Raw genomic sequence first — 19,297 nt, 5'->3', positions numbered from 1 at the left:
TTATATATAGACTGCCGGCAAGATATTTTACCACGACTATCATGCGTTTCTCATGAGCTCACATTTAGCATCATATTGCTACGTTCAAGGAACATAAAAAAATATACAAGGAACATACAAAATAATGATAATTTTTATTTGCAAATCCACATCCAATGGCTAATTGCAAGGGGCGGGGGAAAAGGATCCGATAACATAGGGAGGTAATAAAGTCTAGTGTACAGGTCTATCTGATTTTTTCCGTTCGTTCCGTGCAATTTGTCCGTACGTTTTTTGGGGGGAGGCCACGTCCGCCACGTATTTCTGAAAACGCGTCGCCCGTACTGGCACGTACGGGGGGCGAATCCACAGCCCGATGGCACAAAGGTTTTGCCTGCAAGTAAAGTTTTACGGCGTGTCTCCGTGCTCCATAAAGCTAGGGGCACAACCCGTCGTACGTGCAAATACGTGCTGTCTACGTGCCAAAACGTGGGCAATCTTTTGGGATCCGTAAGTGGTTAGTACCGCTTCCGTACCAACTTGTAGGGAATCCGACGGTTTTTGGAGCACGCAGACACGCCGTAGAACTTAAAGTGCAGGCAAAACTTTCTGTGCTTACCACTTACGGATCCCCAACGATTAGCCACGTTTGGGCACGTAGACAGCACGTATTTGCACGTACGGCGGGTTGTGCCCTTAGCTTTACAGAATCCGACCAATGCGCATTATGTTGAGGGATGTCAAGCATGACTTTAATATGGAGCCCTCAGCCAGGCTAAGACTTAGGAAGCTAGAGTTCAACCGCCTTTAGTTGTCAACTTTTCCGAAGTCTCCACTTCGATAACGCTAAACTTAACTTCCCCGTCCCATCGCTAGTAAAACGCCTTTCTAAAAACTGTCAGCGTTTCAGTAGAAGCACACAAATCAATCCTCAGCACTCCAAGTGGCTCAGCTCGTACGTATGGCTTCTTGCGTCACTGTTGAGCCATAAGAGTAATGTTCGTGTGTCTGTGCCTTGCGATGATGGCTGTGTGACGACTGACAATAAAAACCCGCTCCTGAAAGTACCAGAGATATAGGGAGGTCAGGCCGGCGGCGGTGTGTCTGGGAGAGCTCAGTAACAGCCACACATCAGTGACAGCGGATGGACCCAGCATGTTAATGTTCTGTACGGACTGCACCGTCTTACTGCGGATTATGTTGGAACTGGGAGTTTTTCGTGTCTTGATGTACAAGGATCGGAGGAGGTGTGAAAAATGACAACCTTGTTTTATCGCTTTCTATCTATACGCCTGTAAAGTGTAAGACTCAAAGTGGTTTTGCCACTTTTTAATGTACCACAACATCATATCTCCTATCATATTTCGGAAGTAACCGTAGCAGGAGATCAAGGAAAGACATAGCAACCACCGTACGTAGCTTAGTGCTTCAAGAGCAGTGTCTTATGCGATTGTGCGATAGCCTGTGTCTTTTGTAGAACTTTATTTCATTCGATGTTGCAATGCCGAGATGTTTCTAAATAGCTTTATATATAAAAGTTTTGTTGTACCACTATCTATTCCGTTTGGAGACAAATTAGGATTTTCGACACGTAAGATAGATTTTTGCAGGCTACCGGTATCATTACTATTTGATATAATGGTGATTAAACCACAAGATCTGTCATAGACGTGGTGAATGTAGAAATGCTCCTTGGATCGAGTGGTATGGTTTAGAATAATAACTTTAATGTCACGTTGGAACCAAGCCACTACTTCTCCCTTAAGCTTGGCCACTTGTATCAAAGCTAGGAAAATTACCCTACTGAGGTAAGAATCGATCGACAGCCACAAAGGGTTCTTGCTAGACTACAAAAAAGCTCTCATTCTTTCCGTAATTTGTAAAGTCACCGACGAAACCAGTTGCTCTTGCCCTGTTATTATGCACATCTGTAGAGGGTTACCAGCTAAAGTTTTAGTCTAGCCTGGTTGGTAGCCTTGTTAGAAAAAGATGCCCGCTCCCATTGACCTCTCCTCTTGTTAGATCTTGTTAGGCTAACGTTATATTTCCAAACTGGGGCTCGTCCTGGCTTTTTTTGTCTTTTATATCATACTTTTCGTTCCCGAAATCTGCCCGGCCGGGTCACGGTTTGGAAATAATGTGACGTAGGCCTTAGCAGGGAGCGATAGCAGTTGGAGCGAACAGAAAGCTGGACCTCAACAGAGACCTTTAAAAAATTTATTAACCCTTGTGTATCGCTTCCAGTGTGTTCACGTAAGTACGTATAATCTTCATCTTGTGTATCGCTTCCAGTGTGTTCACGTAAGTATGTATAATCTTCATCTTGTGTATCGCTTCCAGTGTGTTCACGTTAGTATGTATAATCTTCATCTTGTGTATCGCTTCCAGTGTGTTCACGTAAGTATGTATAATCTTCATCTTGTGTATCGCTTCCAGTGTGTTCACGTAAGTATAATCTTCATCTTGTGTATCGCTTCCAGTGTGTTCACGTAAGTATGTATAATCTTCATCAAATTGACTCAGACTTCCGTGATCTCTCTCCAAAGACCAAGCGAAAACCCCATCAACTCCCGAATCATGGGTCGTGGATTTCATCACCGAAGAAGGCAATTTCATGTATTGTAATAGCGAACGATAACATGTTGGTGCAGTGGGCCTTATATGACGTCAGGTTATTCCTTACGGCATTTCAAACTGATCTACGTGAATCGGTGGCCTGTTCCCAATACTGGCGTAATTACTCGTTTATTTCAGGCTAATAGTTAGATAGCGGGAGGGTAAGCGAAAATGCAATCAGGGGCTTTGTAGGGGTGCGTAGGCGGGAAAGAAAATATATGCCAAATACGTTTATGGAAAGAAAAAGAAACCATAACAAACTTGACTGATAGAATTTGTAAATTGGCAGAAAAAAAGGTAGTAGTAGTGGATCTCATCACTAAAATACATCCGTTTGCTTTGTATGTTAATACTGTCTTCTAATAATATCGATATTTCCCTTATAGGCTTATCACTTGATGTACTACTGATGAATAATATGTTCGTAATACGGTATGTATATTCAATGGCACCCCACATATATCACTGCCTGGGATGCAACTTATATTGCCTTGTTATTATTTTCAATAAAATATATACACTGAACGGATTATAAAGATCGAATTTTCTTACGTTTTGTGTATTTTGTTGTCTTCTAAGTCATAATTTTACGTATAACGCAATATCTAAATGATAAAATAGACGAAAATCACACAACAGTGTCGCAGTGAACGAACCCCGCAATGCCACACCGGTGCCCCAACTGCAGTGAGATACCACCTTTAAGCGTTCCAAATGATATGTAATGCAGCGCCTCCCCGACCATAGCAATGATGACGCAGCATGCACAACCACATAGGACGTAGATTAATGACACAATTAAGTCAGACAACTGATCAGCTTAGACTCATTACTTGCACCGGTCCATTGGGAACTTCCTTGCGCATCCCATATGCTGTGACAAATACTACTGGAAGAAAGTGCAGCATGCGGCGTTATTGCTGTGGTGATGAACTAAATCTTTGTGATATACCTGTCTTACTACAACCAGTACGGTGTCAGGAGCTTAAACATCTAACGCTAGTTCACCTTTAAATTTCGGGGTAACCTATATCCGTTGTTTTTAAAAAAAAACAGGGTGTCTAACGATGTTAAGTCAACAGACGACGTTTTCAAATTGCATCATTTGAAAACGTATTGAAGATATTGCAATTTGAAACCACCATCCGACGACTTGATATCCCTATTCAAAATACCAAGCTCTTAAAGCAACGGCTATAGTGGATAAAGGTAACCTGGCGTAATTTCCTCAATACATTTTGTCTCACGATTTTCCTACACCGAGCCTCGGCGACGACCTATAACGTTATATGATGATTCAAATTTAGCCCAGTTTCAGCAGAGTCTCCCCAAGGCACTACTATTGTAAAAGCTGCGGAAGAGAATGTCTACAGCGAGATTTCTTGCAGTGAAAGTCTAATGGTTATAGCTCTGCCTGCAGTAACGAGCTCGAGGACTTTTGTTTGTGTGTTACCGTGATGAGCCCCGCAGTGTAATTTGATTTCTACTTCAATGCACTTTTATTGATTTCAAAATCTACGTAGGTGTTTGTATTGACCCGGTTTCATCTTCAATCTTCGATTCGTCTGTTTTAAGCTACGATTTCAAGTGGACAGGATTCGGAGGTCATAAACAATGATGTGTGGTCTTTCGAGAGATGGTCTGGAAAAACTGAAGTATCATACTAACAGGACAGCAAACAATACATCGTCCAAGAGAAGTTTATGTTCTCAAAATAACTGAATGGTCCACTCCTAAGATAGTCTACTATATATTACGGCAAGCTATAGAATGCTTCAACATCGATCATATCTATCGCAGTATCAGAAGAAACTATATATAGAATTCAAATGCCAGTTCGAGAACTGCGTACACACACCACTACAAACAAGCAAATTTAGATAGACGAACTATAATTATAATACGTTCATTTAGGAAGTTTGGTTACAATCTCAACAGTCAAAAAATAATCCATTTGTCTTTTAACGTTTCTGTTATTATCCAATAGCCAGAATCAGAGGAACGAAAACCTGGAAAAAGATGGCCTCCATAGCAGGCTCTCTGTATGTCTTTTTTTTCGTCTTTTGGGGCTCATAATACCCTTTTATAAAAAGAAGCGGCCAGCAAAAGTGTATCATGAGACCAAAAAGACGTAAAAAGGCCTGCTATGGAGGCTAGAAAAAGGTGAAATACGAAGTGCAGTATGGACTGTTATCCTTGCTCCATCTCAACATGTTGAAATGAAGCCATATCTGTCTACTCGTCAAGCCCGCGGCGCTGTAAGTAAGTAAGACAGAAGGTCAGCCGTGCCCTGACCCCCCTGACCCGGCACGTCCCCCGTGTGTGAAGCAGGCATTATATGTTCCCTCATAAGTTAATAACCGTAATTGCTGTGGTCCCGGTGTCGCAGAGGTCGGTCACTTTGCTTCCGCAAAAAATAATTCAACCACACACAGGCTTGGAGCGACGTGCAGAAAGTGCTTCGCAATTCAATATTCTGTAATTTCTTCGCCTTCTTGTTTTCCCATAGTCGGGGATTGTTATCTGCGGATACACTGGAAGCATTTTCCTTTCAGAATGGATTCATTATGACTTGAACGAAGCAAAGTCACACGTATTCACGAACACAAACACACCCAGGAGACAAGTTTAGACACCGTAGACAGATATTAAGCCAACACCTATTTTACGTACTGCATTTTTATCTGTGGTATAATATAAACTCGCGCGACCTTTTACAAATCACTACCGTATTTGTAACATGCCGTTTCTGAATAGTTTAAAATCAAGTGCTCGCATGAGTGCTACTGACAAAAATTATCCTCACCATTTACAGATTTCACTTTCAATTTGTTGTACAGGTAAATCTTTCTTAAGCATGTGTCAATGAGTCTTTGCTTATCGCAGTATTCCATCTTAGAAAAATGTAATAGTACCTGTATTATGACAACAGAGCTATCGCGGATGGGAAGACAGGGTAGACATCTGGTGGCGCTGGATAAGGAGGCTATTAGATAATCACCGTCGTTTACAGGACTTTTGAGATTTACTCAGTAACTTCTGCAAGGTAGGAGGAGATCGAAAGTGGTGTAAATGCAGCTAGAGATAGGGGCTTCCTTGTGTAGAGCAATCATCTCTGAACGTCAAGGTAAGTGGCTCAACCTCTGCGGAGAATATGTTCACTTTGCTTCGCCAGATGATGGAAATCCACAAAGGTACGAAAATGAGGATTGATTCCTTGCCCAACCTCCGTAAAGAGTCATAATGAATGAATGAATTAAGACCTTTATTGTACATACATACGAACTGGGTTCAGTACAGGTCACAACAAATGATACAACATGATACAATGAATCTACACTACTCAAGAATCGTATTATACTGCGTACATTCGGCTTCTTCTCGTTTCTTTGTGATATTGAAAATGTAAGAACAGATATGCTTTATAAGTAAAGGTTTGTCTAGATTCATAAGGAATATAAATTTGTCTATATTACTTAGATGTATGAAGTGAGGGAACATGGGTTCTTTTAGTCTGTAGATTTCAGCTCTCTCTTTCTTGTACAAACTACATAATGAATCGTCTGCATAGGATACCAGTAGACTCCAAAGCCACCGTTGATATTGGCCTAGAAAACACTACGGCGGACCGGGTAGCTCTGGAGTGACTTTGTATGAGTTGACGTTTCTGCTTCTATCTTTTACATGTCCTCCTACAGATAGAAGCAGAACGGTACACCCATACAGAGTCTCCAGGGCTAGGCTGATGGAAATCATCATTTCGGACAGTTCGCCGTGAGTAGATCTAGTAAAATTTCTAAAACGTTGTTTTTACTACTCTCCAAGCAAAGGTTAGGCTCGGACTCGTTTTACACGTACTTTAATAAGGCGTTTTCATCGATTTTTATATTTGGCCAGGTTTTCGATTTTTTGTTCGCCAGCCTGGGGTAAAACGAAAATCTGATAAAATAGAATGCCCAATGAAGATACCTACAAATACGTCTGAACCAACTCGGAGCCTAACCTCTGTTGGAGAGCATTTTCTATGTACTCGCGATCGGTGTACTTATAGTCCAATATCCCTGGCAGCCTGACAAAGCTAGAATACAGTTCAACTATTAATTAAGTCTGAATATAGGACTCTTTTTACACAACCATTGCTTTAGTCCACCGACGTTTCGGTGACGGTCTGTCACCTACTCTCCAAGCAGAGGTTTGGCTCCGGCTGTTTTTTTAAAGTCGTTTTTATCGGGCTTTCTATTTTGTCATTTTTCTTAAAGTACAAGATACAATGCAAATAGAAAGCCCAATAAAAACGAGTAAAAACGTTATAAAAAACATCTGGAGCCTAACCTCTGCTTGGAGAGTACTGTCACCTTCCTCAGGGCAATTCTGACTGTTTTACACTGACATTTGTACTGCAGCACTAGGTGTCGCTGCTTAGTTACAGATGCGGTCACAAACATAACGTATTTTTGTTTTGTCAAACACAACGTATGTACATAACGTAAACATAACGTAAACATAACACAAACATAAGGTATGCTTCTTTTGTGAATCAGTTTAAAAAGCGGTCCCAAATATAATTGAATTTGATACATGTATATACATAACAGTAGTCAACTAATAGTGGTCAATTAAGAATGACAACGGTGTATATGTTTTTGTTGGTCAATAAATCATACATGAAATGTTCTACACATTTGCTATGAAGTATCAATTGCTACTGTAATTGTTTCATACGAACTGCGCGTGCTAGCTTTGAACACTGGAGATCTTGTACCCTGCATGAAAACCACACCCATAGTATGACTCTACTATGTCGTTACAGCCGGACATTCAGTGGTCAACATCGAACGAATACCAACCAAACGCCTTTCTGTATCACTCGACAGTACTAGGCCAGTGACGTTACACAGCCTAACGAGACCGCCGGCAAACCGTGCCAGATAACCTAAAAAGGTGATATGAGCTCGCCTCTTGCAATTAAACGTTTTACGGTGTGATTCCCACAGTAGCTGTACGACTTGTGTCTATCATGAAGGTTCAGGAAAAACACCACACCCCTTGGGTCGTAAAAGAACAGAGAAATGGTTTGGAATCTTCAGGACAGCAAGGAGTAATATTGTGTCGTTCATTTCATGTATACATCATACAGCCGAACATTCGACCCTATGAGTTTGTGATCTTGAGTTGTTTTTGTTATTAAGTATGAGTTGTTATTCTTTTGAGTTTTCCTAAGTTGCTTGTATGATTTACAAACCCGAATTAGATTATTGCTTTGTTATGTTCAATCCTATGTTTGTATTTATCTTTTGTACTTTGAGTTATTGTTATTGTTATAGGGCTCCCTTGGAAATCAGTTACCACGTTAACTGAAGGGACTACCCTAAAGATCAATAAATAAATAAATAAATAAATAAATCATGACTATATGATTCCCATGAATAAAGAATGCCTTTCATACTAATACTGTATACTGTACAATATTATCACTGTAAAATCTTAAAATTTTCCGATATATAACGTTAGGCTTTATATTGCCACAGATACCTCAATTATGAACTCTCAATGCTAACTGACACACTGTATGAAACTAAACTCTAAAATGAAACACACAAAACATACGTGCTACTGAAAAACAGAATCATTATTAATGCTCTCTCTCACTTCTCTCTCTCACACACACACACACGCACGCAGACGCACGCACGCACACACACACACACACACACACACACACACACACACACACACACACACACAGGGAGAGAAAGGGAGGGAGAGGGGGGAGAGACAGACAGACAGACAAATGGCCTTCCGCACATTTTGCAGTGATGACTTGGGGAAAGCTATTCCACATGGCAAATACAGATGACGGCAAACACCACATGTACGTCATCACATGCGCTAAATCGTTAAATGTCGAGTTATGGATATCCAATGCAGAGCAAACACGCGGCGTGCGACCGCTGAAAGACAAATATCAGGGTCCTTAAAATACCACGACCCCCTGGTGTGCCGTCAGGAGTGATAAATGACTGTCATCCTGACGCACTCTCCGGTGTTGAATGTGACAGAACGCTCGGTGGCGTTGTTTAACAGTGAACGTCACTTGCCGTGTAGCCTGGGGCTAGTTGAACACTGGAAAAATTCACCATACACAAGCGTAAAGCCATGTTCACACGGGCGTACATATTCAAGTCCGTACGGAGTCCGTGTGGAATTCTTATTCTTAACCTCTACCAGGTCGCTGGAAAAATTGTAGAAATTGGAGAAATATAGACACATAATATGCCAGAGGAGTTACCTGGCCGAGGAGTATGGTTTGCTACTAGTTTACTCCTCTGGCATCCTATTTGTCTATGTTTGTCCAATATCTATTATTTTCCCCGCGATCTGTGGAGCCTGGTAGAGACTTAGACTTCCATATGGACCTAATAGGGACTTGAATATATACGCAAGTGTGAACCCGACTTAACCAGCAACTTGATGCTTGAGGGCAACTCGAATCACCTTCACGTTATGCATTTATCTACAGACGTGCAAAAAATACAGAAGGATAGAAAGACGTGACCGTTTTTCCTGCTATCAAAGATCCGTTTAAAAGTTGCCCTTGCTCTGAAAAACCTTTCCCTTTAAGGCTTTATATCGATTGGGGAAGCGCGCGGCATGCTATTTTCCTCTCCTCAGCCCATTTGACTATGATCGAGAAACATTAGTGCTACCGTCATCTCAAACCCGTTTGTACGTAGACACTTCCATTAAAGTTGATATTGTAGCGTGAATGTTCAGTTGTGTACTTGGCTGGGTTTAACTGAAAGGTTAAACTTTCGATTCAAGTCAGAGATTGCGAGCAAGGCAGGAATACACAATGCGAACTCCGTATGCTGACTGTTATCTCCTGAGCTACACGGTCTTGACGTTCATTTTCGGCTTTATCACTCTCACTGAGAAGTCTAAGCTAAGTACAGTAATTGTCATTCACGGGAGGATTGGTTATATGCTTGGTTAAGAATGCGGCAAATTAGCGACCAACTATTACAACATTAGTATGCATTTATGTTCAAACGCGCCATTACAATCGAAATGTACACATGATAAGTTTCGTAGTACTAGTATTTAATCTATGTTCAGAAGAGCAAAACATAGTGACATAAATTTTGATTGAACAACAGTTGATAAATGATGCAACAATACGGTGTCATCACTAGTTATATAATGATAACTCATTAACTTTTTATCAACTCATTAAAATCTCAAGAACTAAAAAAATCTGCTCTCTAAGTTAACAGGAAGCGCTCACGTCTGTCAAAGACCTTCTGATAACTTAAATACACGTTATAAAACAAGATGATCATTAATAACTTAACTCAATCGCCAAAATTTAACGGAGTTGAAGTTGATTTCGTCACCCCGGTGAAGTGGATGATCCTGTTCCCCCCTCCGAATCTGCCCAGTGCAGTGGTCCAACATGGCTACCACGGATGGGAGCAGTGTGGTTGCTCGCGGGCAGCAAACTCTCGTCGCCAACAATGTTTCAAACGGCTCGGATCAGCCCCAGAACGGTGAGTAAACTCACTTATACCGTGGCCTCACGTTTTCCGAGAAAAAGCCGTAATCGTCGCGTAGCGGGCGCGGGTGAGAGCGGTGTCGGGGCGTGCTACGCGCTCGTCCCCGGCGGTGTTCGGTGTCCTGACGGCCCTGCTCCGAGTCACCTCTCTCAGCGTGAAGCTACGATCCCGCCGGCTCGCTTTACTCCGCCGGTCCGTAGAGACTAGATAGTAGGGATGTTCAGCACGCTAGTGCCATGAGAACCGAGACAGGGACGACTGGCAGAAAGACTCAGTAATGCTTGTACAATTTTATAGGAACAAGGTTAGATAGTACACAACATCGGCGATCCCGCAGTGAGTTCGGTAGCACCTTTGATTAAAGTACAAGCAAGAGACATTCTTGCAGTAGACAATATAGGAAGAAGCAGAAAAACTATCATATCTTTAAAATTAGTGTCATGTCACGTTTTAAGATTGAGAAACCGCACAGAAGCCGGTATAAATGTATATGTATTCGCCGAGGGCGCAACTCAGCCCTAAAACGCCCACTTTTGTACTGATGCTGAATACAGAGTGTTTTGGGCTGCCTCTACAGCTGGTGCGAAGAATAATGGGCATAGGAAATAAGATAGTCTTTCTTTCACTCTTATCACAGTTTACCTTTGTCCCCAGGATGATTGCCATGCCTAATGTGATACTGTCAAACACGTATGCCCTAATGCCAGCATAAAAGAAACTGTCTACTTTCAAAGGATGAGTATGCCCAGGTGTATCATCTGCCTGAGAAAGCGATGAAAGCAGGGACTGAGTGTGATATAGTTTGGAGGATAAGGGTATAAAATTATATACACTACTTGGATTTTTCTTTCGTAGACAGGATTGCAATGAATATGCAATGTTTTGGGTCGCTACCTGTAACCTATAGAGGAAATACAATATCTCTTGCCTTTATCAAACCCTTAATTGTCATCTTTTCCCTGTTTGATAGTCTAGGTTTGGTTAATGTGGAATTGACGATTGTCATTATCAAAAGTCGAGAGCTCATTTCATTATTCTTTGAAACAATTGCCAGTGTCCCAGATCGAATGCTGGTCCTCATTTACTTAATTTTCTTTTAATCTATTCAAATCATCTGCCAGCACTTAATTTCCTATTTATGACCCAACTGCCCATCTACTTCAGTTTTACTTTCATATGACAACTGCTAACCATCTGTGCTTTTCTTTAAGTCAGTAAGATTATACATTTGTACCAACATTTTCTGTCATTTTAAAGCTTTAATAGCCACCCCCTTGTTTATATTTTTCTAATCGGTCCCACCCCTTTTTGCCATGACCATGAATATAGACTGTTTTGGTCTGTTGGCTGTGCGGTACGCCAGAGTTGAACTGGGATAATGGCTGGGGAAACTTGATCTCGCTCGGTTTTGTGTGCAGCTCAGTTTACAAGTATTAGTTAGTATGTGTGTCCAGAGGTAAATGCCAAAGGTTTGGCTCCCACAGACTCTCACCATATGCCTCCCCTCACCGACTGGGTTGCCAGAGCTTATATCAACACTACAAAAGCCTTTAAATCATGATGGACTTTTAATGCTCCCCACCTGGTGCTAATGATTGTCTAATCCTTTCCACAGTACCAACAGTAAAAGACAGAGGGGTCCAGTTGACATGGCCGGTTGGCAGGCTTAAGTAAAGAATGGTCTTTAAGACCTATACAATCTAATCATAAATCCATCACAAAGGTATGTCTACACAAGGCACGTGTATATTTATGTTTGGATTGTTTAATCCCCCCCTACAATGGAAGGTAAGGGACACGCATACATTTTTGCTTTAGCCAGCCTGGAATTCACCCTGGTAGGCAGCAATTCTATAATTGAATCTCAAGTTGAAGCCCTGTGTGACAGTGAACGTGTATCATCGCACATACCTTTCTCTGCTGTGTCAACATCCATTTTCACCAGCTTAGTCCCATGTCCCATAGCCCCGAAAAGTGCCACTTGGTGGTCCTTGTGTACAATGAACAAATTAAGGCCTGGAAATATCAATGCCTTGTTGAAATATTGATTCCCCATCACAGCTGTGCCCTGAAAGACCCCTCAGTTAGCTCAATTTACCAGCGTTAGTGTGTATGGGTCCTTACTCCACTGCATGCTATTGCACAGTTCTCTTGACCTTTTGGTGATCCTTGAGCATAGTTATTCCCACTAAATAGGAAGAAAGAATTAGCTTGCCAAGTGCTGATTGTTTACGACGTGTGTGTGTTATCCTTGAAACGTGCCTAAAAACATAACAACGTATAAGCCTCCCAGTATCAGTCATACCCTGAGAGGTTTGTGATGCTAAGTACACATGACGCCTTTCAAACTTCCCAAGCAAGACGTTAAGTTCTATTGTCCCTTTGCAACTGTTACGAATGTATTCCCACAGCCTTTTGAAATGTTACACGGAAGTGGAACTGAATGATTTATCCTTCATTCAGAGCTTCTCAAAACTTTGGATAACACCATAGGGACTGGGAAAGTTGGGAAGGATGTGCATGTGCCAGTGTAGCCATTCCTCATGTTAACCAACAGCTTAATTATGCATTCTTCTTTCATTTTTTTTATCGTTAGAATTATACCTACTGGAACAGGTTTTTCCCATTTCTTTCCCACTCAACCTACTCCCATCAAGTTTTCTTAAATCCACCTTGAAGCTCCAAAAATTCAGTCCAGAAACAAGGCCAAAGGTCATATAACCCCAGAGCAGTCTCTTGCATATCTTTCTTAGCTAACTAGATATGGGCAAGTGAAATGTCATCACTCCGGAAGTGTTCTGCATGCAAACACCTATCCCAGTCAGAACCCATAGGCCATTATAGCAACTTTGAATGCACGGATGGTTAGAATGGTAGTTGTCCTGCATTTTTCTGAGTCAAAATAATTGCTACGAACTTATGACTTGTTCTGATAGTACAGTGTAGACACCTTGCAGGATTGATTGCTTTGTACCTTAATCTAATGTTTTTCAAGAAGGGGGAAAACAAGAGCACTTTGACGTTTGACCTCAGGTAGCATTTCCATATCACTAGCTTCTACGTAAGTGTTCGTGTTTGAGTTATCAAAACTATCGCTACAATTTACACAGCCTACTCTAAAATATGTCTTTAGTTAAGACATTTTTCAAATGTCCTAACTACCAGCAAACCACATGTCATGCTGCCAGAGCTGTACTTATCTTGGTCGCAATCTTGACAGTTGCCAATAGATATAACTCAATTGTACTCGAGTAATTACCCCTTTGCAATTCATTATGGTAATGATTTTCAGAGCTGATAGTCAGTATGGGTCATAGGAATGTTTATTTCTGTGTCAAGGCAAGGGACAAGTGTCCTTTATTATACTGTCTTCTGGTAATTGACTTTCCCTGGATTCAGTAAACCATCCATGGTTTGCATTAGCCCCATTTCAAGAAATGCCACGTTAATAGGCTCCCTTACACAGTCAGAGTGAATCCACTTAGGATGCTTTTTACCCTGCATACCATCTGTCAGAAGCTGCATTACAGTGGCTGGGAACAGTGTTAAGGGTGTGCTCTCTCTTCAGTATGCTAGGACAATTATCGTTCAGTGACTTATACATATTCACATATCTGCATAGATGTAATGAAATCTGGCTATACAAGATAGTAGGTAAATGAAGATAGGAATAAAATCCATAAGAAACTGTATAAATGATGTTTTTGTGGTAAAAACTTAAACTTATGATCAGTGTAAGTCTAGTGCTTGAAGCTGTAAACAAATATGTTTTCATAGGATAGTTTATCATGTATGCAACTGTTCTGCATTTGCTATGTAAACAGTGCTGCACGAAATGAAAACCAGTGCAAATAGAAAATGCTACAGAAGGTTTACCTTGCCTTTGTCTCACCTGTCTCCCTACTGGAAACTACACCTTACTGGTGTACTCTCCTTTGTTGTAGACAGTTTTTTTCAGTTATCTCCAGTTAAACATACATGATATCCCAACTTTGATGTCTAGGCATTCATGCATATTATGTAACATAGCTACCTTTCTTCGTTTACATAGCTTTAGCGTAGCCATAGTCCCAAGTATTTGGCTATGGTAAGGCTAAATTTTCTTAAATGCATTTTTACCTGTTGTAGGAAAACAAGATTTTTTAAGTTATGTGATTTTGCCTCATACATGGTTGATATAGGATTTAAGCTAGAGATATAGTGGAATTAGACTGTTGAAATATCTCGCAATGGAGTTGCAGAGACTGCTAGTTTTTCCAACATTTCAGGAGTAAAATCTGTTTTAGTACAAATTCCTATGGTATATGTATCAGTTTATTTCCTTCCTTCTGTAACGTTTTTTAAGGTCAAACTATAGCAAGTTGACATCTTTAAAGCAGAGTGTAAGGAGGCAGACTTGATATTCCTTCCATAAAACTGTGTGTACCAAGGCATCAACATGGTCCATAGAATTACTCTTTATTGTTATTGCAGTAAAATATATTCTTTTTGAATCCGAGACCAATAAATTGAATTGGTGTGGCTTAAGGGGCAAGGACGTCTGCTTTGATACAATGGACTCGGCATCGTTTTTTTCTCTGAAAGGCTTTGGACGACATAGGACAATAAATCAACCCTCCAACAGGAGAGTCCATGCCATGTTACTAATGTGACTATGGTAATTCCGGCTTATCACTGGTAGCAGTGCCTTACCACCTAAAGAGCTGACATCTTATTGCAACTTTAGATAGGAGAGATATTCTACAGTCAGGTATATATCATTTTAACATAAAGCTTAGGATGTCATTTGGCATACATGTACCTATAAATATGCTGGTACAAATGTATTTTCAAACTGCTGTCTTACCGTTATTCCTATTGGTAAACTCACTGGCATAGCCTACAGGGACTATGATTTCATCTTTCCCAGATCATAAAGTCTAGTACTATAGTTGTGGGTATGTCATCTGTGTCCAATATGGTGTAAATCTAAGATACACAGGCTTGTATTAAATGAAACTTTTTTTATTTCTAGTGGAAGATTTTATCAAGTGGAGCTGAATAAATATACACATCATAAATGTATAATAGACAGTACAATTCTGTTTTATTGAACTGCATATTATGTAATAAGTTGCTTACTTTAAGGATAAAATAGAATCAAAGGTGCAGCAAGCTATAAAACATTTGAAACTCTATTTTGCATATTCTGTTGGGACTTAGACTTACTTGTTCATATCTCCCAGTACCAGAATGAACCCATTTGTCTGTAACATGTCCAATGGCTTTATTTATCATGATAAGTCTTCCCTTCTAGCTGCAGGTGTCTATTGAAGACTATTCTTTCCTGCCGCCTCCCTTTTATGTTTCCCCATTCAAACGTGTAATCACATCATTGTCATGCAAAGCAATCAGTGTCTTTTTAATGGCGGTGTATTGAAGTGTGATAATATCCAATTTGATGGGACACATTTCCAATATCTCGTGTATTGGAATCCTGAAGTGTTGAATGGGTGGAACGTCCAACTGTCAACTCCTTACTGTAAAGTAGGCATTATTGCAAATGGCTTGGAGGGTATTGTCGGGCAAATCTTTAATATATCAAAACAGCTTTTTAACTCTAGGGTATAAGGGGACAAATACTTATGGTAACCCTTGCTACTAGGGGTGTGTACCGTCACAGAAAATTCAGGTCCAGGTACGGTCCAGGTCCAGAGGATCAGGTCCAGGTTTGGATCTGAACCTGGACCTAATTATCTGTGAAGACTTGTGAGTGGGCGATACTCAAAACAATGGTTCATGTCTTGAGTATAAAAATAATGGATTCTGTATGTTGGAATATTGGCATTTTAATATCCTATCCGAATCATGTAAACAACAGTATCTGCCTCAGTCTGTCTTAGACCAGATTTGACTGTAGAAGCTTGGTAAAAATGACTATCAACTTTCCTCTAATTGTTTTGTGCTGGTAGACCCCTTCTTGCTACAATTCATATTATATACCTTTTAAACTGAGTCCAATTGTCAGGCAGACAAGCCTTAGGGAAACTTCTATAATATATCTGGGAAAGGAATGCAAATGACCTTTAGTACCCCTCTACATGCATCTAGAGCATCTGAAGCACAGGTCTTTGCACCCTATAGCCTAGGGCTATGGCAGGGCACGAAATACTTTTTTCTGCATGTATACATGCACTCTCAATTTAGGAAGTATGGATGATACTGAAATTGTTCAGGAACCATTATACTTAATAGGTGGTAACAGTCAATGCAGCTAATAACAATCCACATGCACCTAAACCATAGGATATTTATGCATAAAACCTAGTACATGGATCAGTGCAGGTTAGGTGCAGGTAGACACCAGAAATACCTGCACAGCTCCAATTTTACCTGCACTAACGTGCATATGCAGGTGGTATTTCGAGCCCTGGCTATGGTACATGTATGAGCAATGAAATATTCATTGCCCAAAACAATAGCACTTACTGCTTGTAATAAAAAAAATAATATCGAGAATGGAAAACCAAATGATGAGGTCTGCTGAGAAGCGACTGGATTATTGATAACCCTCCCTATCTTATTTTTATTCCTTACAATGGTTTACCCTTTACACAATGAGAATAAATCAGCTGATAGTGATAGTAGGATGGAAGGCTAGTATTGAATCCACTTAGTACCCTTTTCATAGATATCATCTCACTGTAATGTGATTACAATCATAAGCTCAATTTTTCTTGCACGTATTCTTATGTACAATCATACATCTTCTGGTAACCTCTGTTGACTTCTGCGGAGATAACGTGCTTGAAAGAATTATTCTGACGTTTTATCTAACTCTTGGATACAGCACTGTGCCTGAAGCAATGGGGTTATCTGAATGTTTTCTATCAGCATGTCAAGCTGTTTGCAATCTGTTAGACAATTTGTTTATCCTCAGGCAAGTAGAACGCAGGATGATCTATTCACATGTCCCTGGCATGTGACATCTGAAGGTTGGAGTAAGGGGCTGCGTACTGAATCACATATTCTCTTCCATTCTGCCTCAGTGTTTTATCCTTTCCCCTATATAGAACTAAAATTTGTCTGGAAATGTTTTTTTTTTTGGTTAGATCAACCCAAATTCAGAGGCTATCATATTTTCTTTACAGGAAGTTTCATTTCTTACATGATATAATTTTTCAAAATTCTTAAGTCAGCACCTGACATCATGTGGTTATGGCATTGTATCTTAAGTTTATTACAAAAGGGAAGGCCATAGAAGGTGGGGTGTAATTGTATTGTGCTCACCAATATAATTTTTTCAGAATAGCCCTAAATATAGGAGCATGACTACATTAAAAAAGATTGATCTGTAAGGGATAAGCTACTTCGGAAATATCCCAACAGTATGATTATAGAATTTCATTGCATATAAATATGCCCAAAATGAAATCAAATATGAGATTATGAGCAAGGAGGTAGATAATTCGGAATATCTCAAGGTACCTCTTTCCCAAACCATAACCATAAAAGTTACATTTATCATTAGAAAGATGATAAGACATTAATGACAGAGTGGTACATGTAGTTGCCTATAATGATACAAATGAAGCAGAGAAGTAGTGTATGATTTCATACAATGATAAAAGCTAATTGCGAAAGTCTATATCTGCTCTTACCTAGTTGTGTGGTGTTGTGTTCACTAATCTCAATGCAAGTCTAGGGGTGTGTGTGTGTGTGTAAGACAGTATTAAAAGGGTCAAAACACTATTCAACTTGCCTTTGGGGGCCTGATCTCTATTTAGTGGAAAAAGTGCTCTGCTTAACAGGTGTATCTTTGCTAAGTAGAAATGAGGTTTAACAAAACTCTTTTTCTCATATTTTATATCTGAGGTAATAAAACTTCTTATGTCATACCTGTGATGTGAAAACATGTTTGATACGGGTGTTCCGGACGGTGTGATAACTTTCCGTATCACACAGGTTCGAAAGTTATATCACACAGGCTTCCTTCGAGTAAATCGAACTATTTCGAACGGGCCGAATACGGCACGGTTGGAATTTCGAATACCGGATTTGGACGTTAGTTAGAATTGCTGTTGTTACAATGTTTTGTTCGAGGACACAACATTTTCTCAACTTCTGGTGCAGTTCGCATCGAAATATGTGTTTTCTCAGGTGGGTATGACATAAATGAAGCACACCGTGCTGTATTCTATATGTATATATACCCATGCAGCTACATATATATAGAAAGGTGGCATGTAATATGATTATGGACCCAATATGTTATCAATTTGCTTTGGGTGTTATATCATTATGTGTTATGAATAGAACAGTCTACAGTCTCACATGTATAATTAATGAGGTGTCATTTTCTGGACAAAATTGGCTCCATATGTTGAAAATGATGAGAAACAGTTATGGATATGAAATGTGACATATACTTCCTCCCCATTTGGATAATTGCTAGTATAGAGGTTGTATATACTTTTAATCTACCACACCCACCCTTGCCTCTGTCATACTTCGAGTGGGGTTGGCTTTTATTATGGGGGGTGGGGTGGGCGCTGTTTCACGATTTTCAACGTTGGCTAGGTTCTCTTATCCTGGGAAAGGGAGTTTGCTGTGGAAAAAAATTTGCCCCGTCTTGAAGCCCGCGATATTTTGACACTTAGACGCAACCTGCATGGTCATGTGAATTCCATACGACCCATGGACAGGGCTCAAGACGGGACTCCTTCCCACAGAAAACTCCCTTCCTCTGTAAACTCCCTTTCCCAGCATAAGAGAACCTAGCTAACGTTGAAAATTGCGAAACAGCGTCCCCCCTAGAACAAAAGCCTGCTCGAAGTCTGCCATGAAGGCTAACCCACCCACCCCCCTTGGGTTCTTAATTGCCTCCTTTTATCGCTCTTTTCTGATCTCTTTTACACCAGCTTTCCACACGAGGCTGCTACTAGTCTCTACCAGACTCCGAATCGCTGGAAAATCGTAGAAATGGAACAAATAGAGAGGAATATAACGTTAACCGGCCAGGCGACGATCGCGTGCTGTTCCCTGGCCGGTTATATTCCTCTGGCCGGCTTACTCCTCTGATTTGTTACATTTCTACGATTTTTCCAGCGATCCGGAGTCTGGTAGAGACTAGCTGCTACCACCAAGTAACTGCTGAGGTGAAAGATTTG

At 40.5% G+C, this 19,297-nt stretch overlaps 1 protein-coding gene across 3 annotated transcripts in view; it reads left to right on the top strand.

Moving 5' to 3' along the window:
- Positions 1–9,993: 9,993 nt before the first annotated feature.
- Positions 9,994–19,297, top strand: part of LOC118430617 (zinc finger matrin-type protein 3-like) — a 51,582-nt gene continuing 42,278 nt past the window's right edge. For all 3 annotated transcript variants that reach the window (XM_035841594.1, XM_035841592.1, XM_035841593.1), the window contains exon 1: positions 9,994–10,142. In XM_035841594.1, the coding sequence (XP_035697487.1) occupies positions 10,049–10,142 (94 nt within the window). In that variant the 5' untranslated portion in view covers positions 9,994–10,048. The remainder of the gene's footprint in view (positions 10,143–19,297) is intronic.

This window comes from Branchiostoma floridae, chromosome 14, assembly GCF_000003815.2.
Source record: "Branchiostoma floridae strain S238N-H82 chromosome 14, Bfl_VNyyK, whole genome shotgun sequence".
NCBI lineage: Eukaryota > Metazoa > Chordata > Leptocardii > Amphioxiformes > Branchiostomatidae > Branchiostoma > Branchiostoma floridae.
This window is presented reverse-complemented; position numbering and strand designations above follow the sequence as displayed.